This window comes from Corvus kubaryi, unplaced genomic scaffold (assembly GCF_017639235.1).
Source record: "Corvus kubaryi isolate FWS band 111438036 unplaced genomic scaffold, C.kubaryi_AGA036_p1.0 137, whole genome shotgun sequence".
NCBI lineage: Eukaryota > Metazoa > Chordata > Aves > Passeriformes > Corvidae > Corvus > Corvus kubaryi.
The window spans coordinates 4,668,079-4,692,918 of record NW_024580671.1 but is presented as its reverse complement, the minus strand read 5'-3'; the positions used below and the strand labels follow the sequence as shown (position 1 = coordinate 4,692,918).

Genomic DNA, 24,840 nt, shown 5'->3' with positions numbered 1-24,840 from the left:
TATTTAAATACATTAGTTTCTGGAATCTGCTGTGTGTAGGGATCAACAAGAATTGTCTTCTAGGATGTACAGAATATCTAAATCCCTTGCCTCTACTTGTAATTAAAATGTCTTCACTGAAGCAAATAAAAAACTTAACAATGGTTGCACATGGCTAAAACTTCAGATTTAAGATTGAAAAAGAGTACTGAGTTTATTTAAAGTTGAAGGCGTAAGTTTATCTTTTGTACTTGCTATGTATTTTCTTTATAAGCTCTTGTTTCCTTTCTGAGCTCCTACTTTTGTAGATGCATGTGACACCTGCCAATTTTTGATGACCATGCTTCTTGTAAACTCAATGTATTTTCTCCAGTACCTAACACTGGTAAAGACCGAGATGGGATTTGCAAATCGTGGGGACAGTATAATTTTGAAACATTTGATGGCATCTACTACTACTTCCCAGGAAATTGCTCCTATATATTTGCAAAAGACTGCAGTACTCTGGAACCCCAATACACTGTTTGGGTAAGTATGTACATATGTAAGTAAGTACATACACTAGAAGTATGTAAGTAAATATAAAAGTAAACAAGTAAGTAAAATAAGTAGAGAAACAATAAATGTACCAAACTGGGCATTAATTACTTAAATATAAAACTGTGGAAATTTGGAAAGCTTCTGGAAATGCCTAAACCTACATGCAGTAACTCAAAATACTGATGAATAATCAAAAGAGTCAGCATATTAAAAATAGCATTTCCTACTCCTCCTGTCCTTAATGGGAATTCTTCTCTCTCCCTTCTGGGAGCAAAAGTGGGTCTTAAAGCAGACCTCAGAAACTTCACTACGCTTCAGATATCAGATTGTAATAAAACCCACTGAGTTGCTGAGTGAAGTGCAAACAGCTACCACTTGCCTATTAATGAGGAACACAGACGTGCTAGGCTCTGATTCACAGCTATTGGCATGCTACGAGGATCTGCCTCCTTGGCCAATGGGATTTGCTCCCCCACCCTGTCCCCTCTAGGGATTTGCATTCTAATTTTGGATTACCTCTACGTCATGCAGAGAAGATTAACAGCTCAAAAGCTTTCATCTTGACCTATGTATGGAAGGCACTCTTTTTTAGTAGTTTCTTCAAATTGCCGAGTACCCATGATTAATGACTTTGGGTCAGGGGGAGTTCAAACCTATACCCTCTTCGAAGAGAGATGCCCTGTTTGTGAGACTGGTGGTTTTTGTGGGGAGAGGATACAAGCTCATTATATTACCTTACTCAAAATAGTTGGGATTTGGAGCCGATTGGGCAGGGAAGAAGAGACAAGAAGTATCCTAATTCTGAGTCCATGTAGGTCCAGTGGTTGTAGGGATGAGGGCAGATCTAGGTGCTAATTTCTGCTCTGAGGACTGTTTTTCATTTATAAACAGATGACCTCTTTCTCGCTCAGATAACAGCACTTAGTGAAGATAAATCTACCATTAGAACTGCCATTTCTACCTACTAAAGTTACAGAGAGATGCTGTTACACACTTCTTTCACGATTTCATTTTAAATATTTGGATTCTATGTGCAGCTGTGACCTCTTAGAGGTTTTAAGAAAGTGCTATAGCAAAGTCCAAGATTATATTAAAATCTAGAATCAATATGTCAGTGGATTCCAGTGGCTCTGGAAAGCGAGAAGGTTCCATTCAATTACTGGAACAAATGTAATATTTTACTAAAAACTGAAAATGTTTACTCAGCAAAGTCATAAGTAATGTGACACTGTAGACAGACTGGGCAATGGAGAGACAAAAACCTTGCCAAATCCTCACATTATGGTCCTTCTGGCTTTAATAATCCACCCCTCAAGAGGAGAAGAAAACATAAGAATTATTTTGATTTTCCTTTATTGTCTTTCTGTCTTGGGTTGGTTTTACATAGAAGCCATCTGCCAGTACTAATAATTTTTATGTTGTCTTTAATTATGATTATTTTTATACATGTAAAAACTCTTAATGATTTTCCTGGTCTAGTTTATTTCACCTAAAGAAACAGTAACTGATTTTTACTTCCAGGATTTAGTGTCAGTTAAGGAAGATTAATTCAGTATTCATTAGCACTGTATGTGTTTACTCATAGATATTTTGTTCAAAACAGTTACCTTTACAGCCTCCATCACTATGTTGGTAAAATGTTCCCAATTACAAATTTATTTAGCTTCACAGCACTGTCAAGTAAACTGGTGATGAAATTCCCATCCTTCTCAGAGAATGATGACACACAGAGTAACATTAAGTCATATTTGAGCTATCTAAACTCTGTCTACGCTTTAATCTGGGTAACGATCGGCATCTAAGATTCAAAACATGCTTCCCTCTCTCTTCAGTGGTGTCTAAAATAAGCTCACAGGCTTTTGAAGGCTATAGGACATTCTGCAGGTTTGGGTGGCTCATTCCCTCTGAGATTTATGAAAACTGTGTAAGTTTTGCTCAAGCACAAACCCACAGTTTTCAAGACCTGAGAGTACTGTATTCAAGCAAGATAAGTTGATATGTGACTAAATCAACCCCCTGGCTCATTATGCTATATACATATAATGACGAGAAGCACACTTCAGAAAAGTCTACCCTTCTGCATTAGTAGGGCTGAAAAGCCAGTGCAAAATGGATTTTAACAGATCCATGTAAACTAGATGCCTGCCATAATCTGCAGGAGCACTTCAAAATCTCAGGAGATCCTGAGTGGTTTGGGAAGGCATGTTGTGGTTCAGCTGGTATCAGTCTCAGGTGGCAGTGCTGCTATTACACTGAGGTTCTGTATTGGTTTGTAATCCTGTTTTATAGATCAGACCTCTAGAAACAGAGCAATAGGGGTGTTTCCTTAGTGCAAGTAACAAGCTCCTACTTTGGCCACTATAAGCTAGCTCACTACAGTGTCTCTGAAGTTTGTCAAGCATACAATACCTGTCTCTTTCATCAAGTATTTAGACTACTGGCCTGTGATGCTATGCACTATTAAACAGTTACTGTATTTCTCAGCAGTATTGTTTAGTGTGAACTTTGAGTTTTGTGTATCTTTGTAATTGTGACTTTGTAATATTCTAGGTATTTATTTGTAAAGCTTTTCCAGTAACTGGAGCATAAAAATGTAAAATATCATATACAAATTTAATAAAAATGGTGTGAAATTATTGAAGACAAGCATTTATTCTTATTGTGTGTCTATTTTTTCTCTCAAAGGTTCATAACAGTCCTCACTGTTATGGCTCAGTATATACTTGTCATAGGTCCATCAGCTTATTTTTTTCAAACCAAGAAGAAATAATGATTTCAGGACATGAAGTAAGAAAAAATGGAATCAGGTGAGTGTTCTAATGGTGGGTTTTAATATTTTATTGCAAAAAGATAATGTGGAGTTTGGGAAATTGATGCTTCTTACACAATCCAGATAAATTAATTTGATCTGTATCTTTATTGATCCCTTGCTGTTCTATATGGGGGCTGATAGAGCTCTAGTGTGAGCAGATGTAACAGTACTGATAAAATACCTGAGTAAGAATAGAATACACTCCCTGCATTAGCTGTGTTCAACTTCTCAGCTGTAACCTGTAATTATTCATTCCTTCTTTGTACAGACAAAGTCTGTGTCAGGCAATCCTAGTTAATCCCTGGTGCATCCATTTTGAACAAGGCAATTATTATTTATTCTTGGTAGCTATAGCTAATATAAGACATGATCTTCTTCTGGACAAGTCTGAATTGGTTCAAAAAAAGATCTTAAGCTCCTCTGGGGCAAAAACTCCACAAAACATCTCTGAGGTACAGCAAACCTCCAAATTTACCTTTTCTTTTTTTTTAATAAGCAAAAAGATGTGCCTGAGGCTATCAGAAGTATATTTACTGGTTGGTAAAGTACAGAAAATTTAAGAAAGTTGTTGAGGTGCTTTTGCCATCCACTTTGTAATGCTATGGCCTTTAGTATCTGAGAATGATAGCTCCAGTGATACTGTTCAACCCAACAGAAGCAACTCTGGAGGATTAAGATTAGATCTGTGCTTATTGTTGTCCAGTGGTCTTTCAACAAAGGAGGAAGAGCTACAACTTTTTTGTCAGTGGTGTTTTCTGTACTGCAAGTTCCTCCATTTACAGATGTCTAACCCAGTGATGACCCAGTGCCCAGAAGGGCTGCTGGTGGTCATAGCACCATATAGCTCCTTGCCCAACGCAGCATGCTTGTGAACTCAAGAATTCCTCAATGCAGTGTGCCAGGCTTTGAAAGTAAGGATGCATTATTCTTTCAAGCTTATAATTGGTACAGCTGATAGGTGTATGCAACAGAAAGCACTCATTTTTGATGGTCGATACAGAGGATTAAACAGAAGATAGTAAAAACATGGTGAAGAGTTGAATGGAGTGACTGCGTACACCCAGGAAAAAGTGTTTGTTGGGTTAGCAGGTGATGTTTTATGTCGTATTTTTCTAGCATGAACCTCACCTCATCTGAGATCTTTGATGTAGACTATATTTTTCCAGATTAATATTGCCTCAGACAGTTGGAAATGCTTTCATTGAGAGACTGGCTGACTATATTCTGGTGAAGACTACCTTTGGTTTTTCTCTTGCTTGGGATGGAAACTCTGGTATTTATATTAAGTTGACAGAAGAGCATAAGGGAAAACCTTGTGGCCTGTGTGGAAATTTTAATGGCAATAAATATGATGACCTGATACTTCAAAATAGTAAGTAAATAGCTTACCCTTACTTTGTGTGAACAGTTTCCATGTTCACTTTAAATACAATGCTTATAAATATCATGCTGTAAAAAGGCAGTCCTGTTTCAGTTATTTCAGGAAAAAAGTGTATCTGCTCTACTTTTCCTTCTCCTCATCATTAAAGATGCAAAAGGGAACAGGTCCTAGTTCAAGAAAGTATTTATATATGCATTTAAGCCTCTTGCTCAGCAAAGCACTTGTGGTATGTTTATCCTAGCTGACGAAAATGCCTTCAAACAATGAATAAATAAACAAATGTTTATGGTTTTCTCTGTGTTTAAAGATGGAGGGAAGAGCACCATCTCGAGTTATTCCTTTATAGCAACATCATAGAAATCCTAGTTGAAATAAATACATTTCCAAGCTGTTTCCAGGGAGTTCCTTGTATCTCCTGGTTGGTATGGTGGACTATGGGCCTGTAGGATGAGGAGCTGCTTTGTGCTGTGTCTGAGGCAGAGATGAGTTTTTAAACTTGTATTCTGTAGCTTAGGTAGGGAATACTCCACGGGGACTTTTTTCCTACTTGCAACTAATGTGAAAAAAAAAAAAAAAAAGAACAAGAACAAGCTTGAAAATATGAGGAGGATTTTTCTCACTCTTATAAAAACAAAATAAGATTATCTTACTGTTACCATTAACTGCGGGAGAATCTAGTCCCATGGCTCTGCATGTTCTTAAGTCACAAAAGGTATCCCACTGTAACTTTTTTTCCCATTTTTTATGGTTGGTAGTGGAGATTTTAAACTTTCTCAGGGAAGGAAAGTTCGCTGTACCTATCTTTGCAGAATCTTTAAAAATCTGCCTAAGTATAAATTTTTCATAGCTTTTCTGCCATGAGAGCAGTAAGTTTTCTGCAGTAACTTCTGCACACCAGAGTACAGTAAGTTTAATAAACAGTGTAATCTGCTGATGTATAATAATAGAGAAAAATAATATTTGGAGGAAATATTGAATTCAAATGATCTCTAAAAAATAGTAATTTCAGTATCTTTAAATGTATTATCTGTTTTAAAAGATTTCCAGCTCATACCTGTCTTCATTTTTTGAGCTAAATTTATCCACCATCATAATTTCTTCTAGCATTTTTCTTTATCAGAAATGATAGCATTATTGTACTGTACAGCTGAGACCCATATGAATCACTTTAATCATGAACCAGTTGTATAACATGGTGCCTTGACTCTGCAAATGCAAGCACGAAGTTCTGAGATCTTCATGAGAATAGATTGCTAATTCAGCTCCCTTCCAAACTGCAACATTTTCCTAAGAGTTTCTATATCTTATCAATCATTTGATATCATGATTTATCTCTCCCAAAAAAAGTACTTTCCTGAGTAGTGTAAAGGTAGCTCTTACAGCTATCTTGAGTCTTTCAGAGTCCAAATGCTCATTATTTGTAATGCTCAAATACATAAGTTGCTGCGAGGCATATAATATTCCTTTTCAAAGTACAGTTTAAAAACAAACTCATTTTCTGTTTCCTTATCTTCACCTTTAATGCCATCTTTGTATTACTTTAATATGCAAGACTGTGTCTATGTATCTATGTGTCTATGAACTGTTTCAAGGACAGTGATTTTATTTTGTGGTATTTTTTAAAGACCTAGAAGTTTTTTTCAAGCCATGTCAAAATGTACATAAAATATTTTTAATGTTTTTCTAGAAGCAGAGTTATATCAATAGGTTCACCTCTGGATCAAACCCAGCCTTTTATGTTTGGGAAGGGTTTTCTGCATAAAGAAATACTCTGTCAGAGTGGAAGAAATACTTTAAGTCTGCCTCACTCTTAAGTAAAACAGACTGATGGTTAGGATGTTATTGTCATTTATTTGTGGAGATCCAAGTATATGTATCTGATTAGTGTGCTTTGTGGCTTTCCACACTGCAAGTGTCCAACTTTGTACCTCTTGTGCTAGAAGTTTGATTCAGTTTTATATGGTACAGCTCTGGGAAAAAAACCCCTCATTTCAATATCTTGTCTCCTAGTCATGCAACGATATAGATAACCACAGCACAGATACCAATTACTACAAGGTTCTTCAAAGTAGAGGCAATATACCCTTTCTAACCTAATTAAGAATATAGAGAAAATGCAATATTTAGTTCTTGCTGCAAGTATATGGGATTTTTGTGTCTGTTTCTTTACTGCCAACCTTCTTGTATGTTCATGTATCTAACCAAGCCTGTTGCCATGACTTCCAGTCATGCATCTTGTTTGTTAATTCTCCCATGCTCATGCTGTGAGGAGAGCTGGGCATATTGTGAATGTGTGTTGTAGGGCTTTTCTGCACAAGGGAAAAGGAGGGAGATAATAGCACTAAATGACCTTTGTGAAACCTGATGAAAGACTTAAATTGCTTCAAAGAAATGTATTTTTTTTTAAGTATTCAATGCCTTACACTTGTGATTATCTGTATATTTGTTATAAAACTATCAGTGATTGCACTTAAAAAACCCAAGCCAACACTTTGTCATGTATTTTTCAATCTTTTTATTTAAATGTAGTATAAAATACAACCTGAAATTAAAAAAAGAAAAATATCACTTTTCTTTACAACTTGTACTCTGAAATCATCTGTAATTGAGGTAATGAACACATTGAAAAAGGATTAAAGATTTCAAAGCTGTCTTACGTGTTTGTGTTGACAATTTTTTTTATTGTTGCTCTTTCAATGTTTTCATGCAGTAGGTGAATATACAGAAGACATTGCTGAATTTGCAAATAGCTGGGCTGTGCAAGCCTCAGATGATATAGCTTGTGTCCCTATTGCCTCAGATTTTTCCAGTCCTTGCTCAGCCGATGCAGAATCCACTGAGGTAAATTTACCATATTTTATATGTATACACATAGATACATGCATATACATGTAAATACACGAATTTCCTTAATCTTCACTGCCTACTGATGGTAAAAGAATCTAACAATATACACAATGTTGAAAAAACCTTAAATGCATTAAGACTTTGAAAAAGGAGATTCAGATCAGGGCTGTTGCTAGGGAGTCCCTGATGTTCTTCATATGTTTAGCTTAAAAGTACAAAGGCTCAGATGGATGTGCCAAGTGGCACCAGTCTGCTGGCAGAGCTCTTCATTACTGCATTAAACTTGGGTTCAGTTTCCAGTCCTGGCATCTTATAACTCATTATTTTAGCAATTGTGAAATAAGGCAGAAATAGCTGCAGGTCAGCTCCTGCATTGATACAAAATGCTTTTCTTTGTCATTTCACACTTTTTCATCCCAGTTGGTTTAGGCCCAGCATACAGTCGAGCAGGCCTAGGCAGAGAGGACAAATTTTAGGAAGAATAATGAAGGAGATATAATAGTAAATTGAGACTGCACAATGCTCAAATTTTAATGGGGATATAAAGGACCTTAGACTAGGGAAACAAAGAAGAATGATGCCTGTTCAGAAAGGACTGGCTAACTTTCATTTACTGATTCTCCTTAATGCACAGGACATATTCTTCAAGTGCCAAATATTCCTACAGTTTCCTTTTCTCAGCTGTCATGAAAGCATAGATCCGTATTCTTATATTTCAAGCTGTATGAATGATCTTTGCAGGTAAGTACTGGCATTCTTGTGTATTTAATCTTGACACATGAAATGAATGCTCACTCTTTTGTGTGAGACCAGAATAAAAGAACATTGAAGGAAGTTAGGAAGAACTAAGTTCAAAATGAAAGAGATGGAGTTTCTCATGGGGTGATTTTGTGTGGGCACAAAGGACACAGAACCAGCCTGACAAGGAATATTTTGATTCCGAAGGGCTTACATAGATTCAAGGAAACACTAGAAAAATAAGTGGAAGATAAATTCATGGAGAACCACTCATGACAAAAGATGAGCTGCTAATCACAAAAAATCCATGAAACTTGTATCTGGAGGCCCTGAAACAGAACTGTATGAAGATGATACTAGGGAGAAATATCATCAATACTGGAGAAGCTGGACCATTTGTCAGACACAGCTGGACTGTTTTTTTATGAGTAACCACTATCATTCAAATTAGTAGAATTTTTACAAAATGTTTCCATATACTTAAATTCAGAGTTGGCAAAAGAAATTCAACTCTCATTTGCTTTGGTGGGAGTCACACCCCCTCAGCTGCTGGCATTGTAGGCAACCTGGTATTTTTCCCTTAGCTCTCCAGACTCCTGATTAGTTCTTGTCATTCAAGTTAAGATTGTACTCCAGTAATTGAATAGATAATTGAGCAATGTGCCACTTTCTTCTTAGTAAGGTTTTCAAATTAAGATGTAGTTGTTACAAATAGGAGGATATTTACCAGAGTATATAATTCTCAGAGTATCACCGGTTTAATCAAAAACATACAGAAAGGATCAAAAGACTAAACATAAGGATCACTCAGTATAATCCATTAAAACTTGTTAGTTCAATTCTTGATGAATGTTTAGTTTTCTGATTTACCATTGGGTCAAGATGGAAGAATTTGTGTTTGTAGGCAAACATTGCTCAGAAAAGAGATGAGTTGCCTCTGTATGGTCTCTTTGTAACACATGAGTTTACTGTAACTTTTGAGGAGTAACAAAACCCAAATTTTTAAAATAGGATATTGGATCAGTGCTGTGGTGTTAAGGAGGGTTGGATTTTTGTCAACAATCTGATGTGTGTTGATGTGAATTTTGTGAATGTTAAAAACCTTGAAGTTTCTGTGTCTCAGAACCTCATTAATTTAGGCTTATTTTGTTTATAAAAGAGACCTCTTTTCTTGTGGCTTAGTATCAGTTTATTAAGTCCTTTGTGTGGCCATAGTATAGGCCAAGTATTCTTTCTATTAAGACCCATTTAATTGGATTAGATAAGGAGAGTTGGAGAGACTCTGATCACTGTAACAAAGAGTATAGTGGTGTTTGATTTGATAACAGATGTGTTGAAAGCAGAATACAAACACAGTATAACACGTTCTTAAAATGATTAATTTTGAAAGCATGATCTTGTGTGCTGAGAAGCAAATTTAGTTGATCTGTCATAAACATGCTTATAATAGAAATGTCATGTTATGACTAGTTAATTTTGGCATCAAATCTTCCACAGTGAATGATATGAGTTGTTCGGCTTTCAGAGTAACAAAAGTTTGGTGGTATTTCACTGTATGTGTCTTACATCTGAATAAAATTTGAACTTGCCTAAACATTAATGAATGTCTTTTTACTTGATTCTGGTAAAAATCCACCATACAGCTTCTTCTGTATAGACTAAGACAGAAATCTTGTCCTTGCCCAAGGTTGTGCTGTAAATCCCTGAGCCTGTCCATGGTATTCAGTGGATATTCTGGCTCTGAGAATTTCAGCACAACAGGAGTCGACTAATAAGGTTCTTGTCATCGAAGTTCAAGGCAATTGGAGACTTGAAATTCTTACTTGAACCAGAATGTCTTTTATCAGTGTAGGTCAGAGTTTCTACATCATGCAGGAGGGAGAGGCCTGAGATGGGGATCTTGAGACTCTTGAGTTGTCCATTGTCTTCACGAAAAGGTCCTGTTTCTCTTTCACTATAAGCGACACTTTTTAAAAATAGTAGATTAGTGGTTTTGTTCATTGTAGTAATATTAAAATGAAATAACTTTTTGTGAGATCAAATGACAAAACCACAATGGTGTATTCAGTGTAGCTTGCTCCTTTTTACATTTTCCCTGTGTGCCTTTATGACCAAGTGGTGTCAGCTATGTGTGAAATATCCTGTGCCATGTCACATGGCAGGAATCGTAGATGGGATTTAAGTTCCTTGATTACTCTCTTATTTTATCATTTCAGAGTGGATGATGATGAAACATACTGCAGGGCAGTGACAGAGTACGCTAGAGCATGCTCTCACGCTGGGTCCCCGGTGCGGGACTGGAGGGATGACTTTCCTGCCTGCAGTAAGACTCTTTAATAAAGCGTACTGTGTGACCTTTGAGCTATCCCATGTATTCAGTTCAAATAATTTCATCTTGGCAACATTTGTCTCTGTAGAACTCAAACCTGATACTCAAGTTGATCAGCCAGTTTCACTCTTGCTGGCAAACAATGAAGTCCATGACTTGCTAGAGGAATATTTTAATTCCATTGTGGTATGGTTTAGATCCTTACAAAATTCATGTGTCTGTGGATTGCTTGAAACATCATGTGCGCTGATCATATTCTAGGACAAAGAACAAACATCTTTCAGCCTCTACTGGCCCTATAACACAATTAATGCAGTTAATGCAGCTCCTTCTTATTATCACTACCACCCATCAATTGCAGCTCAGTCTCATGCACAAGACTTTGAACTGGCTGAGATATGAGCACATTTCCCTGTCACAAAGGCTATAACTTATTTTGGAGAGATGCTATAAAGATTTGCTGAAGAAAGACTTAAGTATTGATGAGAGCTTCACCATAGTTAATCAGTTAAACCTCCTCCAAAACATTCATTGTACTTGATCTGATTAACTACCTATACTAGAGGAGCTGCACAATGCTTATTTGACAGAAATGGGTTTTCTAGCATGGAAAGAGAAATTGCACTAATGTTCAATATACCGTGGGGTTTTTTTAGCTGAGAAGTGTGAAGACACCTTTGTTCACCGTGACTGTATCAGTTGTTGTCCACCAACCTGCACATTTGAAAAAGATTGTCTTGGCAGCAACCTGCACTGTTTAGATGGCTGTTACTGTCCAGATGGTAAATATTATCAATATTATTTCAAAAAATACATGTAAACTTAGTATCCAATATCGTAATGAAGTCTATATAGACTGTGCTTAAAATTAAAGCCTGAAAATTATGAATATTGTAAATTCTGCCAGAGCTGTTATCATTGTCACTGTGATTCTGTCCTTTATTCTGTGCTATTGCCTCAGCATGCAATATCAGTTAAAATATGGAGCCATTACTAATGCTTCCTGCAGTAAGATACTGCACAGATTTAGTCTCCTTTATTTGAATTATTCAAAAATCTATAGAAATTTTTCTTAAAGAGAATGTGTCATGCTCTGTACAAGAAACTAAAGTTTCTGAGACCTGTACTGAATAAAAATTATTGACTGGACTACGAACCATCCTAGTTCTAGATGGACTAAAGATAATGAGATTTCAGAATATTTTCATTTTTGAGTCTGTGTAGTTCTACATGCTTAAGTCAGAGATTTTTCATAAACCAATGATTCAGAGTGAAAACTTGTTTTTAGGGAGCTTCACTCTGAGCTCTCTGCACTCACTGGGCAACTGTTTTTGCTGGTCCTTGTTTAAGATTGATGACATCACCTTCTGGCAGATTGGAATGTTTGAGTCAGATGGGGAAGTGCAGTGATCTGGAGTTTGTTAATTTGTTTTATATCTCATTTATTAACTTCTTTCCCAATAGGTCTCATTATGGAAAATGGAACTTGTATCTCTTTGTCAAGTTGTCCTTGTATTTATCATGGAACTGCTTTTCCTGTAGGCTCAAAGATTGAACAAGAATGTAGCAACTGGTATGTGAAAGCCTGTGTGTTTCATCTCTCTGTGGCTACTGTCCATAGTTAGTTTAATATCGTAGTCACAGTTACATTTTAAATAATAGTTACCATCTATGTTTTACAGTCTGAGGCCTGTGTATCACTAAAATATACAGGTTATTCTGTGTGAATTCAAGGTATATTAATTAACTTAAAGCTACTTATTTTGCTAGAGATCAGAACACTATTTCTGTGTTTTGTGATTTTTCTTTTCAGTGTTTGTGTTGGTGGTATTTGGAACTGCACTGATCATGATTGTCCAGGTATTTGTATTTCATTACTCTTTTTTCACTTCATAACAAAAATTATAAACTTTTCTGAAGACAACAGAACCATATATGACCCAAGACTTTTGGATGCTAATTTAGGAAAGATTAGGCAGAGGGATATTGACAGTAGCTGTGGGCCAGCTGGAATGAAGCTGTTAATTGCCTGACAATACTCACCCTGCAGTTTCCCACTTGCTTCCCTACCTCAGTGTGCTACATCCACCTCTTGTTTTCTATCTCTTGTTTATGCTCAGTATTATTTGCCACAGATGGTGTGTTTTTACTGCCTGTGCAGTACCTGGGCCAGGTATAAGGATCTCCTCACTTCTAGGTGCAACTTTAATGTACATAATAAGAAAACCATCATTCTGATGCTGTGTGCTGGATTTTCTCTCTCTTAATAGCAGTTCATGTTTGAATAATGATCCTTATCTTTAAAGATAGCATGTCTCTGTAATGAGCTACACAGAGGAACATGCAGCAGGCAAGTGGTGAAACTTCCTTGATAGTTCTGTACCTCAGACAAGATTATATTATGAAGTTTCTGAAAGAGAGATTTTTTTACAAATTATGGAGCCCTCTTTGAATGAGGTAATAAGGTTTAACAATTTCTAAGCAAGGCTTGACACTGTGGATCTGTCATGTAAAACAACTGAGATTGAGAACCACTCTCTATGTCCTGTGTGTGTTGTGTGCAGACATGGGGGGTTAATTACGACTATTTTGGTCTGGCCCTAGGAACTGAGTTGCTGTTAGCAGTGGGAGCAGGTTAGATGTGCTCCCACAGAGCACCTCTTGCAGCTAAAATGAATCTAGTTCATGTGCTCTGATGCTACCCTATGGTGTGATTGAAAGTGCAGTAAGTGGGGATGAGCTGGAGACTTGCTTCTGCTGTGCATTCCTGATTTGAACTGGAAAAAAAACCCAAAAAGGTGTGCCCTGAGGACAGACACTGAAACCTGCATCTTCTTCATACCAGTGGTAACAAGCAGTGCCATAATACCTAGAAGGATGGAGAAAGAGGCTTGTCCTCTTTCATGCTGAGTCATGGGAAAAAAAAGAAGATTCTAGGATACTTCTGAATAATAAAGAGATAAATAAAGTAAATAAGTAAATTTTTATTTATAAAGTATTAAAGAGAAAAGTCTTTTGTATTTTTGTCAAAGGCATCTCATCTATTTAGAACCAAAAGATGCTGCACATGGATGTGTTCTTTATGAGATGGTATCTGTTGGAAATAGGTGTCTCTAGCATAATTTGTTTCTAAATGCCATTATAGCTACATAGATTAAAGTTAGCCTGGGTTATATGCTTAGAAATCAGTAGAAAGGTTTTTTTTTCTCTCTTAAATAGTTTGCAGACTAATGATACATTCTTGTGGAAGTGAACATTCTTTATCCTTTTTCTCTCAAGCTGAGTGCTCCATCACAGGCAGCTCTCATTTCACAACATTTGATGGACGTCATTTTACCTTTCTTGGGATTTGCCAGTACATTTTGGTAAAAGGCACTGGAAAAAACAAATTCACAATCACTTTACAAAAAGCACCTTGTGGACAGGTAAGCCATTTCTTTTTTTTTTTTTTTAATGTTGAAAAAAACGAGTCCATCCATATTTCAAGCAATCTTCTAGGAGTTCTACTGTAAACTACTTGGTTATGTTAAATAGAAAATATAAACTGAAACAATTTCACAGATTTTTTTTTTGTAATTGTTTGTGTTGCTACATGTTGTATTGCCCTTTGGAAAAGCTGTTGCAACTTTAGTGAGATCAATCTAAAGAGTTACTCATTTATGCATATTAAAGTTGTATAAACACCTTTAGTTATGGTACCAACAGATGTCAGGCTTTGGAAAAGCTGCTGTTGGCAACACTGTAGGTTTAATACATCACTATTTAGGCAAGACTTTTATTTTTTTGTAGCTTTAGATTTTTATTTGATATAGCATAACATAACATATTTAATTTGTTGGAACAATGCCTTTTAGAAATCTATGAGATTAGTCACCACACATACTTGTTTGAAAATATTTTGGCAGACATTCAAAAACAGGCTTTAGGAATAAAGGTGCTTATAAAAAGTACTTACCTGTGAGAATGGATTTAATGTGGCTGTTAGGCTCTCAGGAGAAGGGGCTTTGAGAGTGTGACTCACAGCTGCCCATGTGCTGAGGACAGGGATGTCTGAACTCCTCAGCAGAGAGCAATGTCCTACTATGGGACCGTCTCTCATGTCCTTCCTTCAAAAGCTTGACTATTATGAGCTGGTGCCTCTCTGCCTTTTTTGTAAGCACCTCCTTCTCCTGCATAGGTGTTGAGACAACTGTTTCTGCATTTCAGGTGGCCTCAAGCATGAAATGGTTGGTTAGGTAGCCACTGAGAAACAAGATTTCCACTGGTAATAACCCTTTGTACAACTCTAGGCACCTTGAAAAGTTTCTATATGAAAACAGAGGGGTCCCCAGGGAGCACAAGATGCTTGGTGTCAGCTAATTCTGTGTGGGTTTTTGTCCTGTATTTAAGTTCATGAATTCTGCCTGGATTGCACACTAAAATGATGTGTGTGACATAGTTTATAGGTCACCATTTTTCAACAGTCAGATATTTATAAATTATTGTAATATAATACTGGAGAATTTATATCCTTTTTGTCTGTAATCAGAGATCATCACTACATTTCATGGTGAGAAACACCTTCATGTGCGCCAAAGTTTCTTTTTCCTGCACTGCTGCATTTGTGTTCTGATTGAAGCAGTTTGGTTTAGACAGGATCTGACTCTTGATCTACCACTGCTTAATCCATCAATGAGCAGTACCCAGGGTGGCCGTGCAAATACGGAATTTTGAACCCAGTATCAGTACCTGGGGACCTCTGCCCTCTTACTATAAGACCGCCATGATAACGAAAGTGCATTCTCCTGCCATATGGAGATTACACATAAGCAATGTTGTATTATGTTGTACATTTAATTTTGTGTGCTTTGTTTAATGCTTTGAGCCATAGTTTACAACTGATTTACCTGATGACAGTTCTGATATTTCCTTTCTGTATGATTGTCCCCCTGCCCCCGTTTGTTTGGTTCTGTTTTCCATGGTAATATTAACATCATTGCCTGTTTCTGATGGTGAAACTTGTTTCTACTTAGAACTTTGACCACGCCTGCATTGAGTCTGTAACACTAGTTCTTGAAGATGATGCGAGGAACCAAGTAACCATCACAAGATATGGTCAAATCCAAACTGTCCCTAACCAAGTTTTTAATCTCAATGGTAAGAAGTGTATGGAGAAGAATTTTACCAGACTTCACATTCTGTCCCTTATATGCTCCAAAACTTTTTAGTAATATCGGTCTATGAAAAGGGAATTTCTTTAAACATAACTTATAAAAGGATACAATAATTTACTTCTTGGAACTTTAATAATAATTATAGAAATTTACTTTTATTGTCTGTGAAACAGTTCTTCTATATGCCCTCATTTGTTTGCATTTCTTATCTAACAGATTACCTAGAAATTCCATTCATTTTGTTTGTGTTTAGGGGGAAGGAAGTGAGAAAAAAAAAGGAGGTGAAGAGCCCTTGATGATAAGGTCTATCTTGTTTAAAGCTTTTTTGACTAAATAGAATGGAATAGAATCCATGTGCTCCATGGGATTTGTATTGGTTTCACTGCTGACTTACTTTGTGATTTCAGACAACTTATTTAACATTTTTGGAAAGGATAGTAAAATAAACCAGCCCTAAAAGCATGTTATAAAATTAAGCACTGAAGGTAGAAATTACATTGCTAAATTTTGAAACTTATTTTGACCAGTTACTGGATTTTTAGTCTCTTTCTGAAAGAGTAAAGTGAGAGTGAAGTTCTTACCCAGCCTTCAACAAAACGGAGTTTAGGGAGTCCTGTGCTGGTGGTTGCAGCTTTGTCTTTTCTTCATTGAATTTGTCCAGTCACAGTTCTTCTTTTGGCATTCACAACTTTCTGTGGAAATGAGTTTCATAGCTCTATGTTGACAGTTCTGCTTCATAATTTGATTTGTAACTCCATTTTATTTCTTTTGAATCAGTCCCTATTCACTTTCTTGCCTCTTTCCAGAGTCTGCAACAAATATAATCTATGAAAAATATTTTAGTGTCACATTCTTGATAATTGTGTGTATCTAGTAAGTCTGGTCACCTAAGGACATCTTTAAGGATTTTATCTTCTTCTCTTGGTTTATGTGCCTGAGTCTGTTTGTGTGCATGCATAGAGGCTGCTTGTGAAGGTAGATCAAGTAGATCTACTTTAATCCTCCAGCTGCAAGTAGCCCCACAATGTATAGCAAATGAATACTGTGACAGTGAAATTTCAGTTTCCTCACATAATGGATTTGCTGGGAAGGAAAGCTGGGAATTTGATAGGGGCTCAGTTTACATACAGTCCAAGGAAGGAGCTGTACTGATGTCATGTCAATAGTGGTAAGACAGAACCTTCTTTCCAAAGATTCAATACACTTTACAGAGATCTGTAAATTAGTGTTTTAATATCACTGGAGACTAAGAAACAAAGAGTTTTTTTGTCTTGTCTTCTCATTGCCAGAGGCCTGCAGTTGCATTGCCTTCTTCTAAAATAAAAAAACCAAAGAGAGGTGCACACATGGTTTCTAGATAACTCACAGGTACAGAAAGGTGTGAGATTTTTTTACTGTCAACAGTAGCTGGAATTCCTGATTTGTGTTGTTACTGGAAATAAGCTCAGATGGAGAATGGGTGAGGATATTTGTCTGATGGTGAGATTGTGCATAGTTTCTAATTTTATTTCTGAGTTTTCAAAAAAATTCTTTTTTAGTGGGTAAATCAGTACAACCTGGAAGTTGTGTTTCAGTGACTTTGTTTACCTTCTTCTTTTTCTGTGTTCAGGGGCTATTGAAATTCAGAATATATCTTCTTTCTTTGTTCAACTGAAAACTAGTTTTGGTTTGAAGATACTGTTTGCTAAAGATGGAGAAAGGATCTATGTTCAAGTTGACGTCAGATGGAAGAGAAGAACATTAGGACTATGTGGAACATACAATGGAAATTTAAGGGATGATTTTCTGTGAGTTGTGTGTTGTACATTTATATCGTGTTTAATAACAAGTGAAAAGTTTTGTTGAACATAATAATCTGATTATTTAATTTCATTAACATGCACAAACCATTAAAATGACCAATATAAAATGTCTTAATTAAAATGGTAGTCTCTTTTCAAAATATCAAAGTCACAAATTTAGGCATTCTAAGATGTTTTGCTAAGAAATTATAGAAAGCTACCACATTATTTGTAGAAGTTACTGGATGATAATATTACTTGAATGCACTTTCTCCTTTCTTGTTGCTCCCTTATCTTCAGAGCAAATACATGAGCACAGAGAAAAAGAGTGGGTGATAATAGCTGCATCATCCTCACAAGGTTCACTACTGCTCAATTTTCCTCCCCACATCAAGTTTTAATGTAAAAAAAATGTAATTCTGAACCACAGGAATATTTGAATTAGAAGGGCACACTTTCCTTACTTTTTAACCTTATTTTCTCCAAAGTTCCTCAAGCTATAATGTCACAAAACTTGTCTGGCATTAATAAATGCTTTTGAAATACTTGGTGCAAACCAACATCAAAATGCAAACAGCCCTGCTCTAGAACTCCAAAACTGGCTAACAGATCAAATTTTGACATTTCACTCCATTTATGTACTGGGATAAAGGCCAAATCTCCTCTAATGCATCTTCCCACTGATTCCAGAGTACTTGAATTAAGCATAAGTGAAGGCAGACTTTGAGAGCAGGAGCATTTTCACATGAATTAAATATTGAGGAAAAAGTTTCACATGCCCTCTCTTCTTCTGTACCTGACAGATGGAAATTCTTTTGGCACATTGACTGTTCAATGTGACTATGCATCTAAGCCTTTTTAATGAACTTGCATCCTCGCCCATGTAGTCCCTAAGGTCAGCAGGATGCTTGCAGTGTTGATCTTTTCCTTTTCAGATCTCCAGCAGGGATGATAGAAGGGACCCCACAACTTCATGCCAATGCATGGAAGGTTTCCTCAGCTTGCTCCATGCCTATCAATATTCCTGTGGTTGATCCTTGCAACGTTAATCAGCAAAATGGTATGTTTTCACATGGGAATCTGGAATTAGCTGTATCTTACCATTATGGGATAGTTTCTGTTTTCTCTGTGAAGAAGTTTCACATACATGTATTTCATGTATTTCAGCTCCAGGTTTAGATGTGCACTTTCTTTTCTTTTAATTTTCTTTTTTTTTTTTGGCAAAGACCGTTCTTTCCATACGTTTAGCATGTAAATTGAAGTGAGTACTTGATAAATAAAAGATAGCTGGTCATTTAGTGCTGGATGTACTTGCTGTGAGTACTAAATTCTGCTGTCTACTACACATGTAGAGTGTTAGCTGTCTATGGTCCTGTAAATTATGCCAGTTGAGAGGAAAGATGTGATGCATGTTTGTAGATTGATAAAGAAAGTACAGGAGACAGTGTTCAGGTCAAACATCCTGTCTTTGGCTTCTTGCTGCTTGTTGTATTAAAAGTTTCTTTATCCTCCATCTATGTTCTCTGACAAAAACTGGTGCAGACAATATGAGAGCCTTGGATTTGTTCAAATTCCTGAGTAAAGATTTAGTTTTGGCTGGTTGGCATGCCTATGGCTTGTGTTGAACTTTCACTGTCTCCTTTTTGCATTGCTGTTCTTTTCAATTAATGAAGACAATGGGTAGACTGTAGTTGCCAATTCTGACAGAATGTAGTCTAATGTTTTTAGTGTTTCAGACATCAGATCTCACTAAAGATGTGGGATTTATCCATATTTAGAGCCTGTTGAAGCAAGCCTAGAATAACAATAAACCTCTAACAATGTGGGGCATTCTAAGAGTTTTTATGCTTTCCTCATGGTCTGTCTTCTAAAGCAGTATCTCTCAGTCAGATCAGCTCAGAGCCTTTGTGCCTCACCCTCAGTTCTGTGCTATCTCAGTGAAGGGGATGTTTGACATAAACATAAGCTGCTTAGAGCAGGAGGGTGAAGTGCATGACTTTCTGAGGGTCCTTTCAAGCCCGAACTTCCCCATGATCTTCTAATAATCACTGTGAAAGAGCAGTGGAGAGTGAAGTGATCCACGCCATGCTACAAGCACAGGCATCTTTTCCAGGTGTGAGATGATATTGATCTGAGGAAACTAAAAAAAATAAATTATTGTTTGTTTGATAACTTATTTTGTCAGGTTAATTTCCAGCCAAGTCAAGTTCAGTCCTTGAATCTAGTTTACTGAGAGACTCCATAAAATGTGAAAGTCTTCTGTCAATGTGTGTACATGGAAATGAACGTGGAGGTTGATGGGTAGGGGCATTCTTTTAGCAGCAAAAGTGGCTTAAATATAATCCACACTACAGTGTTCCTTAGCTATTTTACCACTTGTGGTGGTAGTCTGTTTCAGTGGCTGGAGGGCTGGAGGAGGATTTGCTGCTGTTAGAAGGTGTATGGCCAACTTGGGATTTGCATGCCCTCAAGCTCTGCTTTGTAATACTTCCTGAGACCACATGCCAAAAAGTACATGGCCATTGTTGATGTTAAAGCTAAATGAAATGTCAAGTAGGAAAACCATATCCCAAGCTTTGGGGACTCTTTTAATTACTCTTTTGAAATATATTATTTTGGCATTTAAATTTTCCGTGTTAGTAGAGGAAGGCATAACTTTTTTGGTATAGTTATTTTTATCTTAAGTGGAGTTTACTGTTGTGGGAGTTGCTTCTAATATCTATTTTAAACTATAGAATTTTACAGAATGACATTGAATGCAAGGATTTATTGCACAGCTGGCTACGTTTGGCTTAAATATTCCATGCTATTCATTTGACTAACTGTTATATTAAAATGGATCTGGCTAAAACAATGTCACCCTCTCTTAGCTGGGTACGCATCTCACTGTGATATCATCAACCAAGACATTTTTGCTCCCTGCCATGCGTACATCAGTCCAGGGTTATACCACCAGCTCTGCCGCTTTGACGCGTGCAAATGTGGAAGCAGCTGTTTGTGCAATGCTTTGGCACACTATGCTTATGTCTGCGGCAAGCACGGCGTCATCGTTGACTTCAGATCCCACGTGTCTTACTGTGGTGAGTAACGTTTCCGTACTGGAATATCTTTTAGAAATGTGCAAAAGTCTAAAAATTTCATTCACTCCACAAAATACAGGGTTTGGCTTTTTCCTGGAAACTGGTATTGCACCAATGATGTACTAGGGGAGAATGATAATAGCCTTTACATTAGGCATCTGAGCTGGGGCCCCTGACCTGCCTAACAGGGAGTCCCTGCCCCTTCTGTTGGTCACAGAGAGAAATGGAATTCCTTCTTTGAACCCCTAAGTCATATGGAAGCCCCTACTAAGATAAAGCAGTTAGGGAGTGGCAGGAATGGAGCCATTCCATAAGGAGCTTGGCTGGCAGGGGCTCTCTAGGGTGGGCAGAGCAGGGTGGGCAGTGATTTGACAAGTAGGATACCATAATGATTTAAAACATGGCATTTCATAGAATCTTAAAGTATCCTGAGCTGGAAGGAACTCACAAGGGTTATCCAAGTCCAACTCCTGTATTTCTGTTTCTAAGCCATACAGCAATGCCTTAGCCTCAGATGGACCATTCTTTCTCTCTTGGATGCCTGGATTATTAGATAGATGTCCAATTTAACACATAGAAAGAATATAGTTATTTACTAAACAGACTATTCCAGTCAAAGAATTATTTTAACACAAACCCACCTGAATCTAAACATGTCTAACTTAAGAAATTGGTAAAACAGCATGTTTTTCTCATGCTTTTCAATTAAACCCAGTGGAACAAGAGACCACTTTGATTTGCTTTTTTTGAACTTACATGATATATTGCTTTTTTTTTATTTTTCACATTTTAAGACTATGCTGTTCTCCCTTCTTTCTCCCTCTCTTTCCTCCAGCTGTGATGTGTCATAGTGGTATGCTTTATCATCAGTGCTCTTCTTTTTGTAAACATTCCTGTGCTTCACTTTCTATGGCAAATATCTGTGCTGATGACTGTGCAGAAGGATGTAATTGTCCTGATGGGAAGTATTTTGAAGAGTCGGTCAACTTTTGTGTATCAATGTAAGTAATAAAAAAATAGAATTTATGTAGGGGCATATTTTCCTCTTTCCAGCAAGATTTAAAGTAGCTTTTCTGCTATTTCCCTTAAGATGTAGACTGCCTAGAGAAGATAACAAACAATATGTGAAGATTTCTTATTCTTTCTTACTAATCAATAGTGGGGCCTCACCTGTTACTGCATGTACACACATACACTGCACTTCAGACCAGATATGTCAAACTGCTTTAGAGAAGGGTAATGAAATTTTTTTAATTCATGGGATAGCATTTTCATGTGAAAACCTTGTTAGTAACACTTAAAAAAATGAGAAGGAATCTATAAAGCAGCAATATATAAAGTAAGGGATAGTATGGAAAGAGCTTTTTTCTGTCTCACAATACAAACCTCTTCAGTTTAATGGGAGGAAATGTTCAATGAGAGGAAATAGTTTCTGTATGTTGCATACCAAAATTTTACAGCTTATCACCGTGGGTAGTTAATTTCTGTTCGTTGCAAAATATATTTTGGAAAGATCAGTAAAGTTCATACTGTAGGGATAAAGACTGTTTCAAATTATTCAAGAGTGTGAACTAGCTTCTTACTTGCATATTTTTGCATGGTTTCTAGGTAATTCTGTTGCTGCTTCTAACCCATCTGGCTCTTATCACAGACAGAGTTAGTGGATTTTGTATAATAACTGCTCTATCTCATGATTTTAGCAACACTTTAAGCAGGAACTGCATGTTGCCATTCTACTCCCATAACTGAGAAGAAGTCCTTTCTATTAGAATAATGCACAGAAACAGCAAATTAAAAGTAGAGAGATTGAGGAAAATCCTGGCTTTGCTGAAGATGATAAGAGTTTTACCACTGACTTCAATACAGTCTGACTGTTGTCTTTAAGTTTTTGTCTTTCAAAGAATACTGTACATATAAGGACTGAGTTAATGAATAATTATGTTATATGTTATTATGTGATAAGTCCTGCTTATCATAATAGCTTGATAAATAGATGGCCCTTAAATCCCATTTCATCTTGCTTTTGTATCTAAATGCATGAATATTCTTTTAACAGATCTGGCTGTCATTGTCATTACAAAGGCAAAGCCCTCCAGCCTGGAGAAATCCTTCCTATGCCAACAGGCTCCTGGTAGGTTTGAGTGCCAAGAGTTTTATTTTTCTTGTGTCACACTTTGGATGCTACTTTAAGTGGTTTGAGAATTGTTTTCATGTATATTGAAAGTTTATTGTATCAAGATTTTTTTGCACACTTAGTAAAAGGGAGTCTAGTATAAACTGGATTATGTACCTGATTATTTTAACAAAGTACCTGGAAAATTCTGTAAGCCACGGTGAATAAGGTTTTGTGTTATACTGCCTGCATCCTAAATCACCTGGCCCTCCGTTCTCACGGGGATTGACATATTCACCTTTTTTTTTTTTATTTTGCTGGAAGTTAGGAAATAATGTAGTACATAAACTACGAATTCAGGCCCTCACTACAGATCAGCAGTTAGGAAATACCAACAAAATATTGAGCAGCACTCAAGATTTTGGATTTTAATCCACTTTCTCTTCCTGATTTCTGTTGTTTAAATTAGGTTGAATTGTATAATCTTTTTTAACATGGTGACTACAAAACATTTTTCCCTTGAATAAACATGGGTTTCCTTTTCTTTTCTAGTCAATGTTTGAATGGAACAGTGAAATGTATTGAAGCCACTACAGAAAACATAGGTAATTTACAGTCTTGTCCCATATAAAAGTTGCACAAATAGAGAATTTGATATTGAATAGTACTTTGGTTTTCTCCTCATATGTATTTAAAATATGAGATACTTTACATCACAACGTATTTAAAATAGGAGGTTAGGAGCACAAATAGTCTTGGGGTTTTTTTCCTCTTTTTCTGTAGCACAAATTGTACTACTTAGTCACTTGGGAAATTAAAAGAAATAAATGATTGCATGTGACATCTAGGTCTGTGTTCTCATGGGAATACCTATAATCAGGCTCATTATCCATGTTTAGGAAGCCTTAAGATCTTTATTTCTAGAAAGTAGATTTTCAATGTATTTCTAGTGGATTTAGAATGCCACTTGCAAGGATTTTTTCTAAGGCATTATTGCTCCATCTTTAAGAACGGACTGTGTGTCAGATCCAGGATGCATACACCCAGATGCTTAATATTACTGTTTTTTTACATTAGAACATATATTAATTTTATATCTCTGTAATATAGATTATGTTATAGACTATTATTCAGATTGCATTTGTATACGAACTGTAATGAAACCTCACTTTGTATGCAAATAAATGGACTGTGAGCAATAACAAATAGAAAACTTTCAGCGTAAAAGAACAGTTGATTTTATCTAACCTGCATTTTGCATTTGAAGTTCACGTATGCCCTGAAGGAAAAATCTACTATGACTGCAGATCTCCTGTGCCTGGGTTGCCAGCAGCGGGTGTGAATTGTGGGATCTCTTGTGCAAACCTTGCCATGAACTTCTCCTGTGTCCCATCACCACCCTGTGCAAGTGGCTGCATTTGCCCCCCTGGGTAAGCTTTGATGGAACAACCTGGAGCACAAGCCAAGTACATATTTTCCACAGTTCAACTCTGCATATTTTTTTTGCTTTTTAAATACCAGTGGTATCACACCTCTAATTTTGAAACTATTGTTCTGTAAATTGTCGCAGACACACAGTAACGGCTAAAAGGCCATCAGCTATCCAGCTTGCTCCCAGTCCAACTGGCTGCTATTTGGGACTGTCTGGACAGGAGGTGATTTCCACCACTTGCAGAGTATAGTTTATTTGAATGGGAAAGCAAACGTGACAAAAAATTTTGATGAAAACCATTTGTGCTCCTGCTTATTGCTGCCCAAGTCATTTTCTCACCTAAATTTCAACTCAGGCTTGCAATGTTGATGCCCAGCCTGGGGCAGGGAGGGCAGGTTTCTGCCCTATTTCCCCTCATTCTTCTTTTTTTGTTTTCTCAGCTTGTGCATTTGTATTTGGTGCCTGGAAACAGTCTGCTGAGACTGGCAAGGGTCAAACCCAAGCATAAAATCTAAACACTTCTGTTGTAGTTTGTGTCAGGAGCAACCACCACTCACTCCCTCCATTGGTTTCCATTCCCTCCCCTGACACCTCCTGCATGCACTTGCAGATTGAGGAGTCAAATATGCTGTGCAAATTGCTGTAATTGCTGCTC

General features: G+C 36.8%; 1 protein-coding gene across 4 annotated transcripts in view; it reads left to right on the top strand.

Moving 5' to 3' along the window:
* OTOGL (otogelin like) overlaps positions 1-24,840 on the top strand; it is a 95,016-nt gene that overhangs the window by 6,803 nt on the left and 63,373 nt on the right. For all 4 annotated transcript variants that reach the window (XM_042017673.1, XM_042017674.1, XM_042017675.1 and 1 more), the window contains exons 6-23: positions 353-507; positions 3,205-3,326; positions 4,498-4,703; positions 7,423-7,553; positions 8,194-8,300; positions 10,514-10,620; positions 11,283-11,408; positions 12,091-12,199; positions 12,440-12,486; positions 13,906-14,051; positions 15,639-15,762; positions 17,389-17,566; positions 18,496-18,620; positions 20,431-20,640; positions 21,476-21,641; positions 22,697-22,771; positions 23,306-23,358; positions 24,021-24,183. In XM_042017673.1, coding sequence (XP_041873607.1) covers positions 353-507; positions 3,205-3,326; positions 4,498-4,703; positions 7,423-7,553; positions 8,194-8,300; positions 10,514-10,620; positions 11,283-11,408; positions 12,091-12,199; positions 12,440-12,486; positions 13,906-14,051; positions 15,639-15,762; positions 17,389-17,566; positions 18,496-18,620; positions 20,431-20,640; positions 21,476-21,641; positions 22,697-22,771; positions 23,306-23,358; positions 24,021-24,183 — 2,350 coding nt within the window. The remainder of the gene's footprint in view (positions 1-352; positions 508-3,204; positions 3,327-4,497; positions 4,704-7,422; positions 7,554-8,193; positions 8,301-10,513; positions 10,621-11,282; positions 11,409-12,090; positions 12,200-12,439; positions 12,487-13,905; positions 14,052-15,638; positions 15,763-17,388; positions 17,567-18,495; positions 18,621-20,430; positions 20,641-21,475; positions 21,642-22,696; positions 22,772-23,305; positions 23,359-24,020; positions 24,184-24,840) is intronic.